Genomic DNA, 23512 nt, shown 5'->3' on the forward strand with positions numbered 1-23512 from the left:
TCGCTGCAGGAAGACTAACTCAAATATGAGAATTTCTATAATGTTTAAAATAGCTGTTCATATCGTCTATGTCTATCAAATATCTTTCGAGATGTAAACTGTTCTCACTTTGTTGCAAGTGTATTGCTATCTAAATGTACTGATACTAACTTAGAGCTTCCGCCTACTATGTTTTTACACTATCTAGTATCTGGTGTATTGGTCATAAATATACAGTCACGACTATCTGTCTCACTGAAGCAGCATCAGATGCAACAGAGATTATAGCCATAGGTAACTTAACTCCCTCTGCAAAGATTGCCTGTATCTAGACTATAGTCCCAAGCATCACTTCCGACTCCAGATAAAACCCAAAGACTCTCAGTAGGGTCATACTTCTCCTTCACTTCCAACAGACGAGAATAGAATGCTCCGTAGAAGTCCGTCTTAAAATGCGGATTATAGGGATTTGCCTCGTTCATATACGCTCCAGTATCTGGCGCCCATTCCTGCCAGAGCTTTTCCTTAGAGTCATTAAGCTCACGTGCTCCTTTCGCCAGTGTCTCTGCCGGTGTAAGAGTACTGTCGAGAGTCAGACTATAGCTCATGGTATGGAGATAGATTGATCGCCATGCTGGTAGAAGCGCGCCTCGCATGCTTTTCGGCGTTTCCGCAGGACCCGGTCCACCCTGCAAGCCGATGACAGCCATACCAGATGCTTCCGGGTCAGAGTTTGTAAGCATCCGCTTGAGATAGCTAACCAGCACCTTCTCGTTCATGTCGGATGTCTCCCGGCGGCCAAGAAGTCGACTGGACGGCATGGAATAAGCTCCGGCCTGGTTTGAGCCTCCAGCATTCAAGGCTTCGAAGAACTCCTTGTATCGAGGATAGACAGTTGTTTTGGAAGCGACGATAGATAAGATGCTACTGTCGTTACCAGCAAAGGCGTTGATCTTGTCGATAGCCATCTGAACCAACTTTTCGGTGGCTGTCTTTGACTTGTTGAAGGCATAGAACCCCTGGTTGATGCTGACGCCGGCTTTGTAATTGCCTTGTACTACCGCCGCACCGGCTAAGCCAGCATCCATAAGATCAGGGAGCAGGCGCATCAACTCTGAGAAAGCGTTCCAGGTCGCTTCGTATGCAGCTGAACTGTTACCACGTGGAGATATAGTGAAACCGGTTTCGATGACACTTGGCGCGGGATAAGCTTTCAGCACGTATTCAGTAACAATACCATATTGTCCCGCGCCACCCCCTCGAATGGCCCAGAGCAGGTCCTGGTTTTGTGTGGCATCGGCAGTGAGTATGTGGCCTTGAGTCGTTACAACTCTCACTTGGTATATGTTGTCAGCGGCCAAGCCGAAGGTGCTGGACAATGGGCCATGACCACCACCTTGGATATGCCCTCCCAAGCCAACTGTGGCATCATTACCACTGACAATGACGTGGCCGTACTTGAGAGCGTGGCCAACTGCATCACCATAAATGAGACCGCTAGCGGCGATGAGCACGGTGTCTGTCTTATTAGTCCCAGGTACTCTCCAGTTCGGATCGAACTCGACCCGTTGCATGTGCCGAGTCCAGATGGACAGAGAGTGTGCACCACTAGACCTGTAAGAATATCGTTAGCCATTGCTCAAAGCTTCGTGTCGGCAATGAAACACAAACCTTCCGGATAAGTCATGGCCAGTTCCCTTGACAACGATGCGGATGTTTCGGTCTGATGCCCATTTGACAGCGAGAGCGATCTGCTCATCGCTCGTCGCATTTACAACATAAGTTGGATATCCACCGAGATGGCAACCACGCGTTTTGTTGTAACCCGGAGCCCCAGGAGGTAGGCAGGAATTGTTGGCGTATAATGCGGATGAAATCGACTCGGGGAGGTTGGCATGGAAAGTCGACTGAGTCCAGTTGGCCTCAACGATGTTGCAGTTCAGGGGTGAATCAAACGGATTTGTCTCGTAACAGGAAGATGCCGCTGGGCGTGTTTTGATGAGAGTCCCACCGATAGAGTTATTCAACACTGCCCACTCGGTTTCGATAGGCCAAGTCGCATCGGACGGTGAAATTTTGTATCTTGGCGGCTCTGTTGGGGACGCAAGAGCCGCTGAACATAAAAGAAGTGCTAACAAACGCATTATTTCTATTGAGTTGATGTAAAATCAGTGCGCAAATGTCTCTTGTTTGTCGCCTCTTCTGGATGCAATCGGCTCTTTTATAGCAATATCAGTCTCGCTTGACAAGGAACACAAACTACGGGGACTTTCGGGACCTACGGAGGGAAGGTGGTTGCTCTAGCATTTTTCGTATATTCGCCTCTCTTTTCGCATTCTGAACCAAGGGCCTTGCGTGTCCGTGAATGGCCTGGCCTTCATGTGTTTTGGTGTCCCTCCCTACGTCATGTGGGTTGCAACAAGCCATTATTATCCACTACCGGCCTTTCCTTTCCAAACCCCGTCAGCAAATTATTGTTATTGCCAAGGACACGTCATGCTATCAATTTCCTTTTGCCCTGAACATGATTCATTGTGGGTGGAGTCCGTGCAACTACCGCCGGAGGTCCGACTCTCGGGGGAATCGTAACCAATCGCTGATTATTCGCACAGCTTGACCAAATTGCACTCCACCTCTTGGGAACTTTGTGTATCAGCTTGGAACTAGTTACAATATCAATGCGAAGGCTCTTTCTAGGGCATCAGCTATAAGATGACAGGAACGGATCTTATACTTGTACCTCTTCATTTTTGCTTTGAACACTCTGATCCGCCCTCCTTTCACAATCATGGGTTTAGTCCAGTTCGAGGATGGCAAAGTCCTCTACTACCCATATACACCTTCGACTGCAGCTGGCTATGGCTTCATGGCATGCTTTGCCATTGCAACATGCATACATATCGTCCGTGTTGTGCAGACCAAAAGACGTTTTTTCATCCCTATGATCCTTGGTGGTATCTGTATGTCTTGTCACGCTGTCACCGATAACACGACTCTTACTGACCGTCCACTTAGGCGAGGCGTTTGGATATTATGGCCGCGCTTGGGCTGGTCAGCTACCGAACTCACCCAGGCCATTCATGTTGCAACTTATGCTCATTCTCGTCGCGCCAGTATTTGTCTGCGCTACCATATACGTTACGTTGGGGCGACTAAAGAGCCGTGTCCTCGGTCGACCTAACCGAAAATGCAGCATAACGGTGCTTTTCATTCTTACCGACATCGTGGCTTTCTGCTCGCAGATCGGCGGTGGTCTCGTCCAAGTTACTGGCAATCTCAACTTGATGAAGATTGGAGATCATGTTATTCTGGGTGGCCTCGTCTTCCAACTGGTAGTTTTGGCTGTTTATCTGGGTCTGGTCTACAGGTTCTGGAGAGAGGCTAAGAGCCAGAATGACACAAATGGTCCTCGGTGGCAGCACTTCACAGCAGCGTTGGCTGGAACGGTGGTAGCAATCTGGATACGAAATCTAGTTCGTGCAGTCGAGTTCATGCAAGGGTTCCATGGTTTCATCAGCAAAAATGAGTCAATGCTGTATATCTTTGACGCCTTTCTGATGTTACTGGTTATAGTGGCCTTTATTCCATTCTACAATAGTAGTAGTATAGTGCCGCAGCATGTCAAGGGGGGATGGGATCCGATCGAGCTGGGACCCTAATGGTGCAACATAGAGATAGATATGATATCCAAAGCAACTTCCTAAAATCTTGAAAAAAAGGTCTCAATCCCAAATTTGTTCATATTGCCTTTACTGCTACCTTTGGCCACTGAAGAAAGTCAGAATAGTCGTGTGCTATATACTTATCGCATACAAAGAGAATATGATCAGCCCAGCCATGTATAAACCAAGCTCTCTTCATAGTCTGGACCAAAGGTGCGTAATAGGCTAGTATCAATAGAGCTATAGAGTCTTTGGACTGCAGGCAGTCGATGAAGGTATCTTCCATCATGTAAACCCAGATAAGAACTCTCTTGTAGTGCAATGGGCATTTGATGGACCCGTCGGCCTTACCAAACGTGGCTTCGTAGATATTGGCGATGGTTTCTAGAGATCGTGCAAAGTCTTCCTTGCGCAGGTGTGAACATGAAACAATAAGACTGTGTAACTTCTCAACCGGGCCAGCCCAATCAACTCGAGTGAAGCCTTCGCAGATGTACGTTGGGCGGGGGTCATCGGGAGGCACCTTACCATTGCCGAGCGCCTCCGTAAGCCCAGAGAACAATATCTTTTCCTCAAAAAGCTGTCGTATAAGTCTTGTGCCACGGGCTAATGAAAGAGAGCTATGAGGCGAGTTGCCATCGGCTGGACACACGAATAGATCATCAGGCCCAGTAGGACCTGCTGCAAATACACAGAAGCAGACCAGTACAGTCGAAACATACAGACTGCCGCAATTTGAGACGTCTATTCGCGACAACGCTTCATTTGTCTGGGTCAACCCGATAGAGAAGTGATCTTTAGCCAAGGCAATATAGCGTGACCTTTCCGGTGAAATGTTGGATGCTAGATATGCCAGGTGGTACGCCGCAAGGGAGAAGCATAGATGTAGGAGATAAGGATATGATGCGGCAAGCAATGTTGCATCTCGTGACCAGAACTGGACAATCGGGTGATTAGGATCATCAGAACCACCGAGATTTGGTCCAGTAAAGATGATGAATTGACGCAATAGCTCGGCTTGGGCCATGTTCAGCTCTGGTTCTGTTTCTGGAGGCTGGGGTGACACGCTGGGTTCTGACTGGAGATTGGATCGGAGTGAGGAGCCCTGACAAGACCAGTTCTTACGCGGCCGGCCTCGTCCAGGCTTCAACGGGGCAATCGGTGCTGCTGTAAGTGAAGATGCCGGTAAGACTGGATTAATGTCATATTGGCATTCCAACTTAAACCTCGCGCAGTTGGTGCATCTCGGTTGGAGTTCATCACACTAGGCACGCTATGGTCAGTACTCGAGGCATGATACGTACGCACGGATAACTAACCTTGACTTTGCGTCGCTTGCATTTGGAGCAGCCATTCTTAGACTTGTGATGGAACTTCTTTTTCGATCTTTGACTTAGCAGCATTGTGGAATTGATATGCAATGACCTGACGATATCCAGTCGGCAGAAAGCTGTTTTTTCGCATAGACTGAGGTGGTTGCAGCTAACTTAATAACCTCGTCACGGCCTCGAGCGTTTCTGGGAACGTCGATGTCAATTTTATTTCTAGAGGAGTGGAGTTACTGAGAGCCAATCGGTGATATTTCGTTCAGGTAAACCCCACTGGCCTGGTAGCAGCCATTAGTTATGCATCTCCCGAGTGCCGATCAACTTGGTCGAAAAGTGGTAGGCATATCACCCTGGGACGAATAGAGCTGACCTCATCTGACTCTAATTTTGAGTTCCAATTAACAAGGTCTAGACTGTTAATAAATTCAGTTCTTATAGCTGCTCAAAGCTAACTGCCCTTCCGTGAAACTGACGGTTATAAAATCTTAACATGTCTATCTCGATCTCTCAAGTCTCATTTGAGCACTACAACAGGGCCCTTAGGCTACCCAAACCCGCCCTCGCGTGATCTCTTACATTTGGAATTATGCATAAACCTCGCAACGGAGTTCCTATCTTATTCAGATCAGCCGGGGCGCGGGCATTGAACGGTTGAATCTCGAATCCAGAGCTTCAAGACTTCTCAGTCAAGGTACCTCATTTTGCCAAGGGACAGCCCGAAATCCAAAGGAGAAACCATTTTTGTGTTACATCCTACATGGTTGGCTTACCAACTGTCAATCGGTCGGTCTGATTGGGTCGCTGTCAAGACGGGTCACATACACTGAGGACTGGCAAGGGACACTGCCCATTGCCTCACCAAAGAGGCCATTATACTTTCGAAAGACCTTCGATGTGAAGTCGGAGTCAAATCTAATCCAGAAGGCTCACCTGAACATCACTTCTTTGGGCCTATCCAGGGGTGAGATCAACGGCAAGCGAGTAAGAGATCATGTCCTGGTCCCCTGTTTTCAGCCTCTTAGGTATCGACATGTCTACGATACGTACGATGTTACAGAAGCGATATTATGAGGCCCGAGGACTATTGTTATCCCGATGGCAGAGATTTGGTCCGCCAACAATCTCTTCGGACATACCGAGGGGCAAGTTCAGGAGCCTCTACAGAGATAAGATTGATGCCATGTGACTTGAAGGCCCAACTCAGCGATCGCTCCCCGGCTCACATCCCATCTGACACGAAGTAATCATACACCTTTATTCCTCCACCAGTCTCACATATTCACAAGGGGGAGTTCTACGGCTCCAGCAAAGATTCTGTTGTCAAGGGCTGGTCAAATGCATCTTTTGACAATGGTAATTGGCTCAGTCCCGGAGAACTACCGCCTTTTGACCGCTACTCTCGTCCCATCAGCCAGTCAACCTATTAGAGAATTGACAGAGTTTCAAGCAAAGAATATCCTCCGTATCTGACAAGGTTATAGTCGACTTTGGTCAGAACTTTGTTGGTTGCGCTAGGATTAATACCGGTGGTCCCAGCGGTACATGTATCATTCTCTGGCATGCTGAGGTGCTGGAAAAAGGCGACATATGAACCAGGCCCCCACGCGCCGCTCATCCAACAGATCACTTCATCCTCAATGTTACGGCTTAGAAGTTTGGAGCCTACTCTCCTAGAACCAGACACCGTCACTGGTATTGCAGTATGGAGTCGCGGTACGTTGGTACTGCATACAATCGTCATATGCTGTCCCAACCTCCGTGTCACGAACAAAGCCCGAGGCTTATGTCCTAAGAAATTACAGCGCTACGGCAATTCATGATCCTGGGGGGTTATGCAGTCAGATTTTGGTCGGTTATCAAAAGAGGCTTTGCCTCAATTCTGGATCCTCTATTGAGGCGGAGTCATGGAAAGGCAGACAGACAAGCGGCATGACTCAGCTGACGACAAACACCTTTGATATGTAGCGTGTCACGGCGAAAATGAATAAATATTCCATGCTTCCATCATCTTTAATATTTCAAGGCATAATCATTCAGTTATCACAAGTCTCAAATCCAAGGCCCAACCACTATAAACCTTCACCATGGCAACCCAAAAGAGATTCACGGGCTCTCGCATAAACGTCAAATCCATCGAAACCCCCTCCAGCGCAGAATGGCGCATCCGCTTATCTGGCACAAGTATGAAAAACCTCATGCTTGGCCATTGTCCACAGGATATGGACGATAAATGGATGTGTATGACGACTGGGCCCGCAGAGCAAGGATTAATTCGGGTACGCATGTGCAGGAGCTGGTCAAATCAGGAAATCATTGCCCTTATAGGACGTGTCGGAAGTGATGATGAAGCAATGATTGCCGAGGAAGGCGGAGAGATTTTGGCGATTATGTGGCCTACACCCAAAGAGGACGAGTATGATCCTTTTGATGAGCAGAGTGCAAAAGAATTTGCTATCGGGTTCTGTCGACATTTTATGAATTGTGAACTGGAGAGCTGAGGAGTATGTAAGGGCGAACACTGTGGTGTCTGCCAATGTTGCAGTTCAGGTTATGACGTGGTTTCCTCGCGTTGGATTTCTTTGGTCGGTATGTAAGATAGCACATGAAAGAACGCCAATGCTCTAATTCATCGCTTTCTTTTCCCAAGGCCGTCTATTGTAGAGAATGGCGCGTCGCTGCATCAGTTTCGTTGTCTGCATCGTGTCTCAGCGTGGCTGACTGCGCGTTGAGTCCTCTCGCTCATGATCATCGCGTAGGGTCGCCTCTCGGCGGTGAGGGCATTCTTGCGGAAGCAGCTCTGACCTCTAGTCGCTCCGTCGCTCGGCGATGGGTTTCTGCGACCGGGCGGGCTGTTACGATGTGCGCTTGTTGATGGGGCTGCTGAAATTGAACCGGTTGGCGATTGTTGATAAGCGGTGCCGAATCCGCAGAACGGTTTGGGAAGAGGTCATCAATGGCTTCCATGAGATCCTCATAAAGGCCTTTGACGAATGGCACGATTCCACACATTTTTCAGGTGGCCAAGGGTAGACCAAAGGTTTCTGAGAGTAAAGAGTCGTGAACGTCAACTTTTTTGCGGCAACATTACGGTGAAAATAATCTGTAAAGATCACGTGCACCAGTGTAACAATCAGCAGGCTTCGACTCAGAATAACCTCAACAACGACTCATGGGTCGGATGTACTATGAATGGAATCTTCATTTTGATGGCCTTGATTGTTTTGATGTACGAAATAAGAATAGGCCATGCGCTCTACATCTTGGGTTTCCTGCCCGACTTCTCAAAATGGCCTGCCTCGCCATTGCTTCCCTCCCTGCTATCATGCTCTTGAGCATTCTGACTGTTGGTTTTCTTCTCCTTCTCTGTCATGTTCTTATCCTCGAACGAGCTCGCGTCGCGTTTCCCCGGTGCGCCCTTCAACGAGGCCATGGCTCCGTCGGAGTGATCGGCGACTGGTGGATTGTTCTTGCCATGGTCAGGATCGGAGGACACTGGTGTCTTGACTTTGCCTGAGTTCATGCGGATAGAGTTGTATGGGCTCAGCACAGGTTGGTATCGAAGCGCAGATGCGACGGTCGGGACGCGTCTGAAGGAGGAGAGGGTTTGACGTGCGATGGCCATGGTTTCAAAGAGCTGAGACGAGTGGGTGATGTATTTGCGGGGATTTGAGAATTTCTGTAAAGGCCTGGATGACCGGTATTGGAATTTGTGTTGAATGGTCGAAGAAGAAGCAGAATCGTGGCTGTTTCATAGGTTGTTGCTGTAGCGAAAGTAATGACGACATTTCCGAAGCCGACATATTGTCAATCATGACAATGGTTGATGTCATTGATACATCAATGGACTTGACCTCGAAGTTCCACAAAATCCCAAAGCCAAATCCATTCCTATGATTACTCCAGATTTTCGACTTGTCCTGTATTTTTCCTCTCAAACACCAATGGAACTTCTCCCCTCAATGCTCTCCAATGATTTGTTGCCATCATCAGCTCGGGACATCCTTCAACAGCCCATCCCCATCTTTCCAGAAATCGAGGTGTCGCCTCCCAGCTCTCCATACGGTACGGTTCTCCCCAGATAATCAGCCCGCGCCGATCTGAAGCATAGTCGCTAGGTTTGCCTCTTGACACAAGCCGCCGTCCTCTTGGCCCAGTGCCCTCTCCATATTTGTTGAACATGATGTCTTCCAGTAGATCTCCTATAATATCAGTGACAAGTAGTCGGTGATTGAAATGATCATGGTGAGTGATAAGATTGTCTCTCATCTTCGGAAACGGAATGAGATCGATCCAGGTTGCATGTGCCCTTGTTGATTGCAGGGCTGTAGGACGAAGATGAGGCGGTATATCCTGGCCTGCTTCGACACAAATGGCATCGCGCTTTAAGCCAGCCATTACATCCAGCTTCTCAGTCCGACCCTCTTCCAGCACAAAGTGATCCATCACCTGTGAAAGGGTTACTTTGTTCTGAAAAAGCCCTCGGAAAGCATTGTAGTTTACGAGATACAGGAGTTGGTCCGAGAGAGGAGGCGCCCCGCCCATCGATGCCCGTAGACGTTGATGCATGTCGAGTTGCTGGCTGTACAATTCAACATCTGCGGTGCTCAATGTTCCCTTGTATACAGTGGTGAGGAACAATCTCGGGTCTTGCTTAGTGACGGAGCATTCGTCGTTGTCGGCTCCGGCCTCAAGTCCGAATTCATCCACCCTCCAGAGCTTTACTCCGAATGTCGGCCTTTGCTGCTTGGCACAACTTTTGATTGTGTCATCATTGTTCATGCGATTTCCTGCGTGCAAAAGTTAGAGATGGCCAAGCTAGCCTCCAAGATAGGAAGTATTGTAATCAGAACTGTCCATCAACTACTTACGGCGAGCTCGTTGGTTGATCCTGTTCTGCAGCTTACGCCGCTGCTTTCTCTCAGCATCTTCCATAATCGATCGATTTCGTAACGGGGCTTGCTAAACTCTAGCAGTGGTGATCAATCAAAAGGCAAGCAAGCTATAGCGAAAGTAGTAAAAATGTAAGCTTCGATCAAAATGATGGTCGGAATAGGATTTGTCACGGATAAAGTGTCCCTGTGAGCTGACGAGCCGAAATATGTCACGCTAATACGAATCGAGATAAAAAGTCATCCGCGCATGATATGATCTGCTAACTCCGATCGCAAATATTCCAAGCCCTTGCTCCACGTTTCCTTTTATTCCGATAATGCACTATTGACAAGCGCTATGACTACATCCAAGCGACCAGCAGCACGCATAGTGGACCTTAGGGAATCCTTCGGTGGTTCATTCTCTTTTGGGTTGCAATGTCATCACGACTTGAAGTGCGACTTAACGGGACGGTTTTGGTAACAGGTTTGGGCAGCGTCCTGAGCTGCGACAAATCTACTATAAATTCAGGAGAACCTGCAATGTTAAATCAAAGTCTCTTCAATTCAATCCAACATTCCATATCACTCCAGCAACCCTCAGTATCAAACTCAGTTTACACAACTTTAATATGTCTCGTTACGCCTCTCTCTACACCGACCCCCAAGGCCCAGGTGACAGCCGGCCAACTGCTCTACAGGTAGTGCAGGATGAGCAAATGCAGAACCAACTCGTTGGAAAGGCAGCAGTCATCACTGGCGTTTCATCCGGCATCGGCATAGAAACTGCACGGGCTCTTGCTGCTACAGGCATCAAGCTCTTCCTGACTGCCCGAAACCTTGATAAAGCCAAGGAAGCTCTCGCTGACTTCTGGAACCCGGATCAGATGAAGCTTGTGCAACTTGAGCTGAGCTCTATGGACAGTGTTAGGGCTGCCGCAAAGGTCATCCTTTCTGAGACCGACGAGCTTAGCATCTTCATCGCCAATGCTGGTGTCATGGCCGTCCCGGAGCTCACGACTACTGCCGACGGCTTTGAAGAGCAGTTCGCTACGAATCACTTATCTCACTTCCTCTTATTTGAGCTCCTCAAACCTAGCCTTCTCAAAGCGTCAACTGAGAAATTCCAGTCTCGTGTCGTTGTCGTCGGAGCTACTGCTCATCGCATGCAAGGCATACCCGCTTCGAACGACTACAATTATGAGACCAGTGGTGCCTCCGCTTATACGCCCTGGGAAGCATACGCCCGCTCCAAGACCGCCAACACCTATATGGCCAATGAGATTGAACGTCGATATGGTCACAGGGGGGTCCATGCGACTAGTGTTGCTCCAGGACTGGTTACCTCCAATATTGGTCGTCATATTCCCCAGGAAGTGATGGCAGGGGTTATTGGTGACAAAATGAATGAGGTTCAGAGTCTCGAGCAAGCCGCTGCAAGTACTCTGGTCGCTGCCGTGGGCAAAGAATGGGAAGGAAGAGGAGGTGTTTACATCACCAACTGTAGTGCTGCAGAACGGGGCGAAGATGACGGCGTTTCGACTTCGTACACATATGTTTCTCACACCTACAACCCCAAGGATGAGCAGAGACTTTGGAACGACTCTCTAAAGATGGTGGAGAAGTGGAACAGCTCTAGCACAGAAGACGTTTAAGGAGGGTTTGCGCATCAGCTGTATACAGATCACCTACTAGCTCTACAATTTACCTGGCTTCAATTTTCACTTCGTACAAATCTTAACATCATAAAGACATGTACACAGGAGTGACCATGAGTTCCAAGAATTGATACGCTTCGAGGTGTTCTTAGCTCCAACTTCCAAGTCAGTCCCGTCATGTTCCAGCATTGCATTTTCTGTGACAGAGAATGGGTTTCATAAAGGTGATGTTGAAAATTGAAAAGTAATTTCCATGGGATGGCTTCATATTCAGAGCTTCAGGGCAAAAGCAAAGAAAACATCATTGGCCTCCATATTTGCTGATGCGAAGACCCGATACATCAAACATCGGCGAAAGATACGAAGACAATCAGTCAGTAAAAAGGTTCCAAAAATTCCTATACCAGGCGAACCCAGTATAGAGCTGGTGGTTTTGATGAAAGAATAGGAGGCTTTCAATCAGCAAAATTCCTCTCTCAGCTTATTGCTTCACAGAGCAGGAAAAAACCCATGCACTAGGATGTATAGAGAAGAAGAAAAGAAAATGGAAGAAGGGGGGAAGGGCGACACTTTATACTCGTTCTTTCCAGGCCAATATGTCAAGGTTCATGCAGTTACTGAAGCCAAGGAAAGTATGTGAGCGTGGTGGAAGGTTATATGTGGTTCAGAACCTTCCTATAGGTCATACTTTCGCCTGCCGAGGTCAGTTGCCTAAAGTTAATTCCTTCAGCCTTCAGTTCACTTTATAGCATCCACTAGTTTACGATACTGCCTGGGGGCTGGTGCCTATTGGAAAGTTTATTGGTGATAAAGTTGTGGGCTTGTGTAGGCGCAATACAGCCTCACAAGAAAGCCACTGAACATATTTCTTCCAAGCGTATATCAAAGTTGTGAAATGTATCTAGACTTGGTATGAGGCCGATGACGATGTGCTAATGGAGCATCATGCGAAAGTTCTTTCAGCCCAGGAGCGTTCCCTCTCAAGGAACTCCTTGAAGGTTGTCAAATGGATCCCCCAACCGTCAACTTCTCCTATATCGACTTTGTCTCCCAAGCCTCTGGACATCAGTTGTACAGCAACAAAGATATCCTCATTCTTCTTCACCTCGATCTCTTCATCAGTTAGGTAAACAGCTTTCAAAGGCTTTCCACTTGCTTGGCCCAGTTGTTGCATGATCTCATCTGGCGAGAGTTTCTCACTTGCAATTTCGATGGTCTGCCTATTGAAGCGGCCTGGCTCACTAAAAGCCGCCACAGCAAACTTTGCAAGGTCCTCGACATCCATGACTGGTAGCTCTTCCTCGGGTGTGTAGGCAGTTGACCACGTGTTGCTAGCTACGAGACCAGAGCACATGATATTGACTTTAGGCGCCAGGAAGTTACACATGAAGAAACCCCCTCGAAGAATTGTCCACGTCTCGAAACCGGCGGCCCTGACGAGATTTTCAACTTCTTTCTTCCGTCCATGGGCACGTCCAACAGGGTGTTCTGGGTCATGGTATTTGTCTTTCTCCATGTCCTTGATGGACATACCGCTGGAGTAAATCATATGTTTGACGCCTGCTGTCCTCGCTATGTCGATGATGCGTTTCGCTACTGGTACCTCCGAGGTAAATGTTGTGATATTTGGTACAAGATTCATAAATACGTGGGTGCATCCGCTGAGGACCTCTCTGATAACTGCTTCATTGTCCCAGTCGCCAGGGCTAACTTCAGCACCTTGGTCTTGTAGTCTCTTGGCGGCAGGAGACTCCATGTTTCGAGCCGTGGCGCGTACGGTCCAACCAAGCTCAAGGAGTAATCTTGCAACAGCGGATCCTTGGGAGCCGGTAGCACCAGTGACGAAAACGACGTTATGTGACATTGTGTAAGTCGTGAAAATGACCTCCTGGGTTGGGGTTACTATGAATGTATGTATGAACTACTTTGAAGTTTAATGGGGAGGTTTATACGGGCTTATAAACTACGTATGGTTCGTTGCTGTGCTATGTTAAAGTGCGGAGTTGCGGACTTTCGTTGTCCTGCTCCTGCAATAGTCCGGGAACCTCAACACGTTCTACTCGTCCTAACACCATGGATCCATCATAGTCTGGACCGTGAAGGATTCAGATTTTCCCGCTTTAGATAATCATATACGCAAGAACCAATAGCATGACGAGTCGGCCGCGCTGTTCTTCCGTGTCTGATTAATGTGAGGAGCAACTCCGCAAAGGCTTTGCTTTGATTTGTCATTACGGCAAGCAGAGTCACATATGATATTGTGTTTTGAGGTGCTTTTAACCATAAAATTCAGATAACATAAGTTCTATATACACGTGTCTGGCTTTCTTCAGGGCGTGACAAATCTGGGTTGTTCATTACTTTTCTTCTCATTCATCGACTTTTCCGCAAACAGGTCTCATGATGTCATCAAGTGTTCACATTACTCTTGAGGCTTTTGTCCACAAATGACGTATCTGTATTTGCTTTAGTTATCTTTCCCTATGTTCAATGTTCGTAACTCACATAGGCCAATATGCGTGGATGGAAGGGTTCTTGAGATCTTTTCTAACGTCAGTCAGGAAAACATCCAACTGAGGTTTCGACCAGCCCAGGACTCTAGTGAAGAGAGCACTACTAATCGCGTCAAGACCGCCAGAAATATTCTCGAGAGTCCAAGAACCTGAATCACGTCAGTTTGCCTTCTATCAATGGCACCAGGAGGTATTCGTTTACCTAGCTCTTTATACTTTTGTTCCCTAGGCCAACGGTTTTGTGGCCATTTAAAAACTCGCTGTGTGACGTTCTGGAAGCCAGCAGCCTCCATCTGTGTCTTATAGGTCATTGTTTCACCGAACGGTCGGCCCATCTTTTCTGTTGCTTCAAGCAAGAGTTTCGACCACTGATATAGAGCCGTTTCAGGAGCCATTGTACCATCATCGGAGGTTGGGGGAAGGATATCCACGACCTCCAGCCAGCCACCTGGATTTAGATTCGTGAAACTTTGTCCGAAGAACCGTGGCCAGTTGGCGAGCGAGACCGTCATGAATCTGGTATAGATATAGTCAAATGGCTCTGAGAATGTCCAGTCTTCTTCCACGTCATCAATCTGGAACTCGACGTTGGGCGGCACGAATGCAGGCTGGATTGGGCTCAAGTCAACGCCGATGACAGTCGTTTCAGGGTGATCATCGGCAAAGTCAATTGCCCAGCATCCTGTACCAGTGCCGATGTCTAATACCCGTTTCGCGGGTATCTCGCCCTCTTCAAAGATGGGCGCAAGGTGTAACTGGTTATCAAAAGTGAGGAGACAAAGCGCATGCTGAAGATCCAGGCGGTCTTGCTCTGAGTTATCGTTTGGGCCAACATAGATGCCGTCTTTGTAAGCATGATATGTTCTGCCATTTTCAATTCTGTATTTGTAAATGCTAGAGGCGATCGAAGCTGTGGAGCTCCCAGCATCATTTTCGCCGAGGGCTGAATCGTTGTCGCCGATGTTCCCCTCATCTGCCTCGAGCTGACCAGCGGGCTCCAGTGGCGCTGTCTGTTGGTGGGGCGATGATTCCTTGGGTGACGATTCCTTTGGCGGTAATTCCTTTGGGGAAGGGGATTTTGACGTTGGAGGTGACCCTGCCATGCTTGCAAACTTGATATGAATACTTGAGCAAAGTTCAGCGGGGGGTTGTACAAGGAAGCGTCCAAGCAGAGGTGAGATATTTTGACAGCTGGCATATGCGAAAAAGAGGGCTAGCGTCAGGCCATTGAGGGGAAACCGGTTTAGGAAGCCGTATCCGCAACCTTTGCACAGTCATGAACTTTGATCCCGGCGAATCATCGACAGGGTGTTTGAAGTTCCCCGAGACATCCAATGCATCAAGTAGACTCTTGGTAACTTGGTCTTGATGGCTAAATCAACGATTCATTTCATTATTGAAATCATTCACCGTCAGCATCGCCGTGCTATAAGCATTTTCTAGTACCCAACACTGTGTGCTTGTTCGCAGTTTACTCTGATTGAGCTCTTCCTGCCAAGCTTCATGTGCTGTGTCTGTCTCGAAGCCATTGGTTCGGCCAAGACCTATTGGCTTTTAGCCTTGTAAGGCGCCTTATCGGTCGAGGGCCATTGGATACATCTTCAGCCGCAGGTTCGGGTTTATTCCCTTCTGTATTTTAGGTTCGGCCCGATATGGCTCAAAGGGCATGGAAATGAGGACGTAAAGGATGAGATGAAAGTGTCATCAAATACGATGCCAGACACACGGCATCTGCTTTCTAGTTTCCCACTGTTGTCGAGCCATCGGACGTTGCGGCCTTGACATTGTTTCAAATTCCCATGGGCGTGTCGGCCTTCATCGTTGCCAATGACGTGAGCGCTGGACCTTATCGCCGCCACCATGGCTGAGACAAGGTACTGAATTCAGTGAGAGTCCCACTAAGTTCCTCAATAGCTTTCGCTCGACAGTGAGTGCTACCGCCGATTGTACCGCTGAGATACTCCATGTTTCAACTAAGACTTCAGCTGCTGTTCCTGACCGCACCACCAACGCCGACTGTGACGGAGGAATTCCCTTCCATGACGTAGGAACAGGCGTTACTAGCAACCGTAGCGGTCGCTGATGCACCAACACTCAATTATCAGACTCTGAATGGAGTAAGCCTATCTTGGACACACATGTTCTGTCCATTGCCAATTCTATCTCGTATCACTACTCGCCCTCTACGCAGGAGCCAACACAAAAGGAAGTTGGGGTAATATCCAAAACGTTGTTGAATTCACTATGGCGATCTGCAAGTTGTAACTTGTGGCCGGATCTCGATGGCATTCGGCTAAGGACTCCAGACATTGACTATATGCTGAATGTACCAAAACAAATAATCAGCCAAGGATTTTAATCGTGTCTCATATACTGCATTCGATATTTCCATGTCGACTTCTATGAAGATTTGAAGCTCTGAATGATGACCAAAGACACTTCTTATCACACGCATATTAGGCTTTACTGTGAGCAACATGACTAGACAGAACCTGCAGGAAATGCTTGAAACAAGAAATACTTTTCCTCTGGGCTTGTGTGTTGTTCTATTCAGCTCATGAAGGAACTGCTGTCCTAAGAGGCATCGACTATGCTCCATCTGGAGTTGCAATATTCCTTTCGCTCAAGTACATGGATTGCATTGCGGAGTCTTCAATAACCATTCACTGAGTTCTCTACTGCCTGTTAATGACCTACAATGCAGTACCGTCTAGTATCACGGCTACATGGGCAGCAATCACTACAGTGAAGAGGGTTTGGCAAAATTATGATAGGTGACAATTACGACTATAAAAGCCCTCCACAAATATTTCCTTCAGATTACACCATACCCTGAAGAGAAAATAAAAGACAAATACGACCTTTTCAACTCAAGCCGTCTCAGGAATATCCAAGGAAGCACTATGGCAGGCTCCGGAACCATCAACTGGATCAGGTCAACTGAAGTGCATGAAAAAGTGATATTCTGGAAGTGCATGCAGCATCAAGGGGAAGCAATTTGTGGGAACTACAACAGTATAAAGCTCAAACAGTGCGAGAAATGCCAGGCTAGACGCGACGCTGGCGATGAAGCGGTCAATAAAATGGGGGCAGTTATAGGAGTCCTTGAGTATGTTGAAAATAAGACTGGCGTAGAGCATTGGCGTTACGACTCAGAAAGAATCTAAGATCCTGGGTCTTCAGTCCTTGGACAAACGAACAGGTTTTGCTAGGTCACAAGGAAAGCAGCTTCCATTAATGATATTGAAATAAGTGAAATTGTTGACCTAATCTTGAAAAGCATGCAAACCGGAAGATAACACACTTACTTCGGATCTGACTACCTTAACTATTGGTAATACTTGATGGAGTTGAAGAGCCAGTACGACTCCTTGAAAGCCTCAGGGTGGTTGGTGACAAAGTCATCGCAGGTCTTAGATCCAGTAGAAGCCTTACATTCTTCGTTCCAAGTGCCTTGATCGATGTTGTCTCCACAGAACGCAGTGTTGATGATCTATTTCTCATTAGCACCAGGTTGTTTGTGTCTACTGGTAGACTTACAATGGTCTGTCCTTTGAAGTACTTTCCAACATTACATCCAGAACCGCTGAGGAACTGCGAAGCAGGAGTACCCCATTTGCTGGGATCGGGGTTTCCAGACTTGATGTCGGCTGGGATGTTACTGCGGTTGAACCAGTAGATCTTCAGAGCATCTGACTCAAGCCAGACAGCATAGACACCTCCCTTGCCCTTGTTGAAGGCCGATCCATATGAACCTGAGACGTGAGTGCTACCGCAACCGTCGCTTAGAACCTAAGTTAGTTTGTTGTCTTGTATTGTTCCATGATACACTGACTAGTTGGTGCCATCCTCGCATTGCTCAGACTCAGTCCCGCCGTTGTTGCAGTTAGGGCGCTCATCGAGACCGCCGATCTTGGTGAATCTGCAAGCACCGCATGTATGCAATGAGACGACGTTCTGGCTTTGGTCGTTGATCCCTTCAATGATATCAATCTCGCCGACTGGGTCCTCGTCAAAGTTGTACGACCAGCTGCGATAAATGTTAGCTCATCAGGCCCGGTGAAAACACCCAATCGTATGGAACTCACAAGGATGGCCAAACACCACAAGCCGTACCAGGCATGTGCTCAATGTCGGCAATCAGAAGGCCATTGCCATAAGTGGCCTTGGACTCCAGACGGACACTGTCTCTGCCGTGCCTGGTCTTGCTTGAGCCAAGAAGTTTAGCCTTGTTCACAGAGTCAACACCGACGTAAACTTGGCCGTTGGTTGTTTTGGCAAGACCAGCAGACTGAGCCTTGCTTTTGCTCAAGTAATTGACTGATCCGTGAGTGGGATCACCCCCGTAGGAAGGGTCAATGCTATCGTAGTAGGCAGCCTACCTTGTCAGAGTCGTTCGGTTGATTATGAGATCAAGATCATACATCTCTGAAGTAAAATTGGTCAAAGAAGTTGCTGGCGTCGTAAGTGGTCTTAAGAGAGAACTTGCGCGTAGCTCGGGCACAAGAGGCCTGGGCAGATGCCGCCACCACCAATAGCGTGAACAAAGATGAATGCATAGTGAGTCTTGTGAAGAGAAAGTGCAGTTGGCGATGAATCAAGATCGTCGCTGGGATAGTTCAGCTTTACATACCAAATGCTGTAGCTGAAAGGATCACCGCACGGCCCGATCCTCAGCTCACCGTGGTTCGAAGCTACGTCCGCCATTCGTTGCTTCGCATCGGAAACTATCCTCGAGACAAGCGTATTCTCAAGCGCCATCCTTCGCTATGCACGTGCCTTGGTTGTCACTAACAGCCCAGCGAGCAAGGGTTATTAGTGCTTAGAATAACGGGGCTGAGTGGTCCTTTGGAAAATGAGCAAATTTGATTTGGGGCAGTGCCAGTCATACGACGTGAGGCCATTATGTTCCTTCAATAATGCTAGGACTTGAGCAATTGTTCGAAGACAATAGACCTCATGATTCTATGGCAAAAGCATGTAAAGTGTTGCACGATGTAATGCAAGATGCTTAACCGATATAGCCAGCCAGTCGCGATGAACTTGTTTGCGACGTATGTGCATGCATTGCAGAAGAATGGTTCAATTCCAGCCTGATCTGGTTCCTGGTTCGGCCCTACTAGATCTGGGCTTGTTTGTGGTTGCGTAGGGCTAGCTTGGATGGGAGGCCTGGGCTAAACTGTTGAACGGAATGGTCTAGACGAACTCAAGGTTAACGTTGCATATTCCTACGCATCAGTATGGCTCAGCATAAGTTCCTAGGATGCCTAGAAGTACAGCGTATGGGAGCGATTGTGCATGATCTGATGACTCTGGCCGCCTTCGGTATACGATTCAGAAGGCCTTCAACTGAGCGTATGAGTAGAAATTCCAAACCAAAAGTAAGGAATGACCACTGGACAGAACCCTATGACAGATCTAATAAGAATACGGACAAGAGCCGTTAGGAAACATGAGTTGGTGGTGCTTGGCAAAAAGATGGTGCCCATCTTGGCGAGATCAAAGTGCCGAAGGACAAAAAACGTGGTTCCGCCCGGGATCGAACCGGGGACCTTCTCGGTGTTAACGAGATGCCATAACCAACTAGACCACGGAACCTAGCTGTTTTGCTGAAAGATTGAGTGGGAGTGAGACCTGAGGAACCTGAAGCAGTACGACACGCTCCGAAGAGACGAACCGCTCTGTCAAGCTCGCGTGAACAACTATGAATACAGGCTTACCAATTCATTGTTGAGATGGAGGACCGGAATTGGCTGGACATATTTTGTATCGCGGAACGGACTTTGTATTTGAGTGACGCGTCATTGTCAACTCCAGTATGCAGCGGGATTCCGACTCGCGTGATACCGTGAGACGACTGCATGGGTCTGTCCTACCCTGCAGCTGTTCAAATGATTTAAGAGTCAGCGGTTTCGAGAAGGAGGAACATTATTTCCAGGTAACAATGAATTTTAGTACATAGCGTTCTTTATCTAGGTATTGACTTGCTTTTATCATGGCTACATGTCGAGTTAAATCTTTAATGTTGTTACTGCTTAGATGCAGTACTGTAGATATCAACACTGGACATAAATGGACCATGTCGGCCATGGCATGACCCCAGAGAAGTTTATTCACCCTGACATCTCCTGGGCCAAAGCATATCGCCATATCCTAACTCCGGGACATTGGTAAGATTGGATACTACGTAAAAGATCTCCATTTCAAACCCTCGAATCTAGATACGAGAGATCTACCCTGGTGCTTAACAAGCGGATCATACGATAAGCAACAGGAGTTCACGAGTCATCAAGCTCCGTCTCTAGGGCGAAGGAGCTGGGTTAGGCGAAATGTGTGCCTCGGGACCGAGGAATTGCTAAGCTGAAACCGGATTTCGGGAAAAGTCATGACGCAACTCCGTGGCAAAAGAATTTTTAGCACAAATTTTGACCAATGAGACTATTTTCGCAAAGTTTTCGTACAGATGTCCATGGAGTTTCCGCGGACGAAGTCTTGACGGACTCGATCAGCTCTCCGAAACAGTCAAAGTACGTAGAAAATGTGCATCATCAAACCCAAAACATAATCTCTTGCATCTGGATAGTAAGCGTTACGTCGCAGATATTATAGACCCGCGCAGTTTCCGACTGTAACCAGTCCATAGTAAAAAAACATCCGTATCAAGGGCCGGGGTTTATATGACTACGGCCGAAAACCCCGTTCCGGGTCCGACAAGCTAAGGGAAGATGGGCCGAGGCATGACCATAACGAGATAAAGGAGTAACCCAGAAGGTTCTAGCCTCTCGCTTGGTGATATCATCCCTTGACGGATTTAACGTAAGGACCCAGTCACCACGAGAAGCCCAAGCCTGTATGGGGACTTACGGCCGGTCGGCGGATCCGACGAATCCATGCCATGGAATTCAAGAGATTTGAACTCCTTAGTCGTTAGTCGTGTTCGTTACGTCGTTGATTAATAAAAATTTCTACCGTTTCGATGTGGAACCTTCCTTTGTCTCTGTTTATAAACTGCCTTGGCTCCCCGAGTCACCCATGATCGACATTAGATCTTGTCTCTCACACCACAGATCGCAATAACACTAGCCGACGCGGAACACCAAAACGTTAATCATTCCACAGCTTCGATCGGTAGTTAGATTATTACGACCATAACGATGAGCGACTCGGAAAACATCGAAGTCCCTGCGCGGACAAGAATACCCTACTGGCGATTGGTCGCTGACCAGGCTGGCATCACACCAGAGGTTCGAGATTACAAGTATGATGGCTCAGGTACTGAGGAAGACCCCTACCGTGTGAAATGGATCCCCAACGATCCTCGAAACCCCATGGGCTTCAGCTTGGTCAAGAAGTGGTTCATCACCATGACCGTCGCTCTCGCAACCCTTGCTGTCGCGCTCGTGTCGTCGGCTTACACTGGCGGTATCCGTGAGATCATCATGGAGTTCCACATCAGCCAAGAGGTAGCTACCCTGGGTGTGTCGCTCTTCGTCTTGGGTTTCGCTATTGGTCCCCTTCTCTGGGCCCCTCTCAGTGAGATGTTCGGTCGTCAATACCTCTTCATCGGTACCTATGCCGCCCTCGCTGCCTTCAACTCTGGCTGCGCGGGCGCACAGAACGCCCAGACCCTGATCGTCCTCCGTTTCTTCGCTGGCGCTTTCGGCTCGTCGCCTCTCACCAACGCCGGTGGTACCATCGCCGATATGTTCCCTGCCTCTCAGCGTGGTATCGCTATGGCCATCTTCGCCGCCGCTCCCTTCCTTGGACCCGTCCTTGGTCCCATCATTGGAGGTTTCCTCGGTATGAACGCTGGTTGGCGCTGGGTCATGGGCTTCCTCGGTGCCTTCTCTGGTGCTCTCTGGATTGTCGGTACCCTTTTGGTCCCCGAGACATACGCCCCCGTCCTTCTCCGACGACGTGCCTCCAAGCTCTCCAAGATCACAGGACATGTCTATGTCAGCCAGATTGACTACGAGCGTGGTAAGATTACTCTTACTGAGTCTTTCAAGACTGCCCTGTCTAGACCTTGGATCTTGCTCTTCAAGGAGCCTATTGTCCTTCTCCTCTCCATCTACATGGCTATCGTTTACGGTACCCTGTACATGCTCTTCGGTGCTTTCCCTATTGTCTATCAGCAGAACCGCGGCTGGAACTCTGGTGTCGGTGGCCTGGCCTTCCTTGGCATAATGGTCGGCATGCTCTTGGCTATCGCATACACCATCCCTCAGAACAAACGCTACATCAAGATCGAGCAGAAGAACGGTGGCTTCGCACCTCCCGAGGCCCGCCTGCCCGCCTGCCTTATCGGCTCCCTCTGTTTGCCTATTGGTCTTTTCTGGTTCGCCTGGACCAACGATCCTAGCATCCACTGGATGGCCAGTATCGCTGCCGGTGTCCCCTTCGGATTCGGCATGGTACTTGTCTTCCTCAGTGTTATGAACTATCTCATTGACTCCTACACCATCTTCGCCGCCTCTGTCCTGGCTGCCAACTCGGTTCTCCGGTCTCTCTTCGGTGCCGCATTCCCTCTCTTCACATCTTACATGTACAAAGACCTCGGCATTCACTGGGCTTCTTCAGTCCCTGCTTTCCTCGCCCTGGCTTGCGTTCCCTTCCCTTTCCTCTTTTACAAGTACGGCGCTTCCATCCGTGAGAAGTGCAAGTTCGCTGCTCAGTCCGCTGCCTTCATGCGCAAGCTTCAAAACGACGCTGCTCCCTCATCTGAGGAGGAGAAGAATGACGAGACTGTTCCCGAGGAGGAGAACTTTGACGACGATGCCTTAACTGAGGTTGAGGAGCCTGCCTACGCTCCCATCACTGCCAGCAGGACACACCACTCTGTGCGATCGCACGCCTCTCGTGCATCGCGCGCGTCGCGGGCCTCAATGGCTTCGCGTCGCATGTCGTATGAGGGCAACCCTTACGACATTGACAGAGTCAACACCAAGCAATCATTCACATGATCATCTCATAAAAGTTATTACTGGGGCTGGAAACCCGAAAATTAATTGGTGGCATCATAGCGTTTAATTTTACTATAGACTTTACTTCAATTTGCTTAATACCCAATTCATTTATCAATGCCATTCATTGCAGTTCATCTTTGATGTTATCGCTGTGACGGATTCGCGACAGAATGAGATTGTCGCCCACAAATTTAAGGCCACACGGGTCGCGTCACCAACCGTCGCTCTCGTTACGAATCCGGCCGTTGAACCCGGCCGTTCGATACTTAGTCTTCATCGAAGCCCATCAACCGTAAAGAAGGTTCTAGGCTTTGCGCTTCAGTTGAGGCGAGCCTCTCACCCCATTTGCGTCCACGACCTTCGAAATGCGATCAATTCTTCCAGGGACAATCAGTGCGCCAACATAATCCCCTGCGGTGCCAGATGAGTCATCCAAAACCTCGGTTCCGTGGTCTAGTTGGTTATGGCATCTCGTTAACACCGAGAAGGTCCCCGGTTCGATCCCGGGCGGAACCACGTTCTTTTTTGCCATCAT

At 48.4% G+C, this 23512-nt stretch overlaps 11 protein-coding genes and 2 non-coding genes across 15 annotated transcripts; 5 read left to right on the forward strand and 8 right to left on the reverse strand.

Annotated features, from left to right (window-relative positions):
• Nucleotides 1–213: 213 nt before the first annotated feature.
• On the reverse strand, nucleotides 214–2123 carry FVEG_16409 (hypothetical protein; the record flags this gene model as incomplete). The annotated part of the gene is made up of 2 exons (XM_018905644.1): nucleotides 214–1593; nucleotides 1651–2123. 2 exons carry the CDS (start codon nucleotides 2121–2123, stop codon nucleotides 279–281), a joined length of 1788 nt encoding a protein of 595 aa, XP_018755313.1. The 3' UTR covers nucleotides 214–278.
• A 644-nt stretch (nucleotides 2124–2767) lies between these two features.
• FVEG_16408 (hypothetical protein) lies at nucleotides 2768–3638 on the forward strand (the record flags this gene model as incomplete). Its single annotated transcript, XM_018905643.1, has 2 exons — nucleotides 2768–2939; nucleotides 2995–3638. 2 exons carry the CDS (start codon nucleotides 2768–2770, stop codon nucleotides 3636–3638), a joined length of 816 nt encoding a protein of 271 aa, XP_018755312.1.
• A 79-nt stretch (nucleotides 3639–3717) lies between these two features.
• FVEG_08729 (hypothetical protein) lies at nucleotides 3718–5044 on the reverse strand (the record flags this gene model as incomplete). Its single annotated transcript, XM_018897617.1, has 3 exons — nucleotides 3718–3747; nucleotides 3793–4905; nucleotides 4961–5044. The coding sequence occupies 3 exons, from the start codon at nucleotides 5042–5044 to the stop codon at nucleotides 3718–3720; spliced, it is 1227 nt and encodes a 408-aa protein (XP_018755311.1).
• Nucleotides 5045–6977: 1933 nt separating this feature from the next.
• FVEG_16407 (hypothetical protein) lies at nucleotides 6978–7622 on the forward strand. The gene has a single exon (XM_018905642.1). It carries the CDS (start codon nucleotides 7054–7056, stop codon nucleotides 7465–7467), a length of 414 nt encoding a protein of 137 aa, XP_018755310.1. The 5' UTR covers nucleotides 6978–7053; the 3' UTR covers nucleotides 7468–7622.
• Nucleotides 7623–8222: 600 nt separating this feature from the next.
• On the reverse strand, nucleotides 8223–8591 carry FVEG_08728 (hypothetical protein; the record flags this gene model as incomplete). The annotated part of the gene is made up of 1 exon (XM_018897616.1): nucleotides 8223–8591. The coding sequence occupies one exon, from the start codon at nucleotides 8589–8591 to the stop codon at nucleotides 8223–8225; it is 369 nt and encodes a 122-aa protein (XP_018755309.1).
• Nucleotides 8592–8863: 272 nt separating this feature from the next.
• On the reverse strand, nucleotides 8864–9901 carry FVEG_08727 (hypothetical protein; the record flags this gene model as incomplete). The annotated part of the gene is made up of 2 exons (XM_018897615.1): nucleotides 8864–9756; nucleotides 9838–9901. 2 exons carry the CDS (start codon nucleotides 9899–9901, stop codon nucleotides 8864–8866), a joined length of 957 nt encoding a protein of 318 aa, XP_018755308.1.
• Nucleotides 9902–10183: 282 nt separating this feature from the next.
• Nucleotides 10184–11569, forward strand: FVEG_08726 (hypothetical protein). Its single transcript, XM_018897614.1, has one exon. The coding sequence runs from the start codon at nucleotides 10473–10475 to the stop codon at nucleotides 11493–11495; it is 1023 nt and encodes a 340-aa protein (XP_018755307.1). The 5' UTR covers nucleotides 10184–10472; the 3' UTR covers nucleotides 11496–11569.
• Nucleotides 11570–12441: 872 nt separating this feature from the next.
• Nucleotides 12442–13362, reverse strand: FVEG_08725 (hypothetical protein; the record flags this gene model as incomplete). The annotated part of the gene is made up of 1 exon (XM_018897613.1): nucleotides 12442–13362. One exon carries the CDS (start codon nucleotides 13360–13362, stop codon nucleotides 12442–12444), a length of 921 nt encoding a protein of 306 aa, XP_018755306.1.
• Nucleotides 13363–13757: 395 nt separating this feature from the next.
• FVEG_08724 (hypothetical protein) lies at nucleotides 13758–15200 on the reverse strand. Of its 3 annotated transcripts, none has more exons than XM_018897610.1 (3): nucleotides 14214–15200; nucleotides 14004–14160; nucleotides 13758–13954 (listed from the first exon to the last, which is right to left on the reverse strand). In XM_018897610.1, exons 1-3 carry the CDS (start codon nucleotides 15112–15114, stop codon nucleotides 13921–13923), a joined length of 1092 nt encoding a protein of 363 aa, XP_018755303.1. In that variant the 5' UTR covers nucleotides 15115–15200; the 3' UTR covers nucleotides 13758–13920. The 3 variants fall into 3 exon arrangements, with proteins under 3 accessions (XP_018755303.1, XP_018755305.1, XP_018755304.1); XM_018897611.1 differs by having other exon boundaries at nucleotides 13768–13932; nucleotides 14214–15190; XM_018897612.1 differs by having other exon boundaries at nucleotides 13758–14160.
• Nucleotides 15201–16740: 1540 nt separating this feature from the next.
• FVEG_08723 (hypothetical protein) lies at nucleotides 16741–18899 on the reverse strand. Its single transcript, XM_018897609.1, has 5 exons — nucleotides 18436–18899; nucleotides 18100–18389; nucleotides 17847–18041; nucleotides 17552–17795; nucleotides 16741–17504 (listed from the first exon to the last, which is right to left on the reverse strand). Exons 1-5 carry the CDS (start codon nucleotides 18568–18570, stop codon nucleotides 17340–17342), a joined length of 1029 nt encoding a protein of 342 aa, XP_018755302.1. The 5' UTR covers nucleotides 18571–18899; the 3' UTR covers nucleotides 16741–17339.
• Nucleotides 18900–19535: 636 nt separating this feature from the next.
• FVEG_16406 lies at nucleotides 19536–19609 on the reverse strand. The gene has a single exon. It is a non-coding gene; the product is annotated as a tRNA-Val (tRNA).
• Nucleotides 19610–20967: 1358 nt separating this feature from the next.
• Nucleotides 20968–23109, forward strand: FVEG_08722 (hypothetical protein). The gene has a single exon (XM_018897608.1). It carries the CDS (start codon nucleotides 21166–21168, stop codon nucleotides 22972–22974), a length of 1809 nt encoding a protein of 602 aa, XP_018755301.1. The 5' UTR covers nucleotides 20968–21165; the 3' UTR covers nucleotides 22975–23109.
• Nucleotides 23110–23419: 310 nt separating this feature from the next.
• On the forward strand, nucleotides 23420–23493 carry FVEG_16405. The gene has a single exon. It is a non-coding gene; the product is annotated as a tRNA-Val (tRNA).
• Nucleotides 23494–23512: the final 19 nt, after the last annotated feature.

The sequence above is a fragment of the Fusarium verticillioides genome, chromosome 10 (assembly GCF_000149555.1).
Source record: "Fusarium verticillioides 7600 chromosome 10, whole genome shotgun sequence".
Classification (NCBI taxonomy): Eukaryota; Fungi; Ascomycota; class Sordariomycetes; order Hypocreales; family Nectriaceae; genus Fusarium; species Fusarium verticillioides.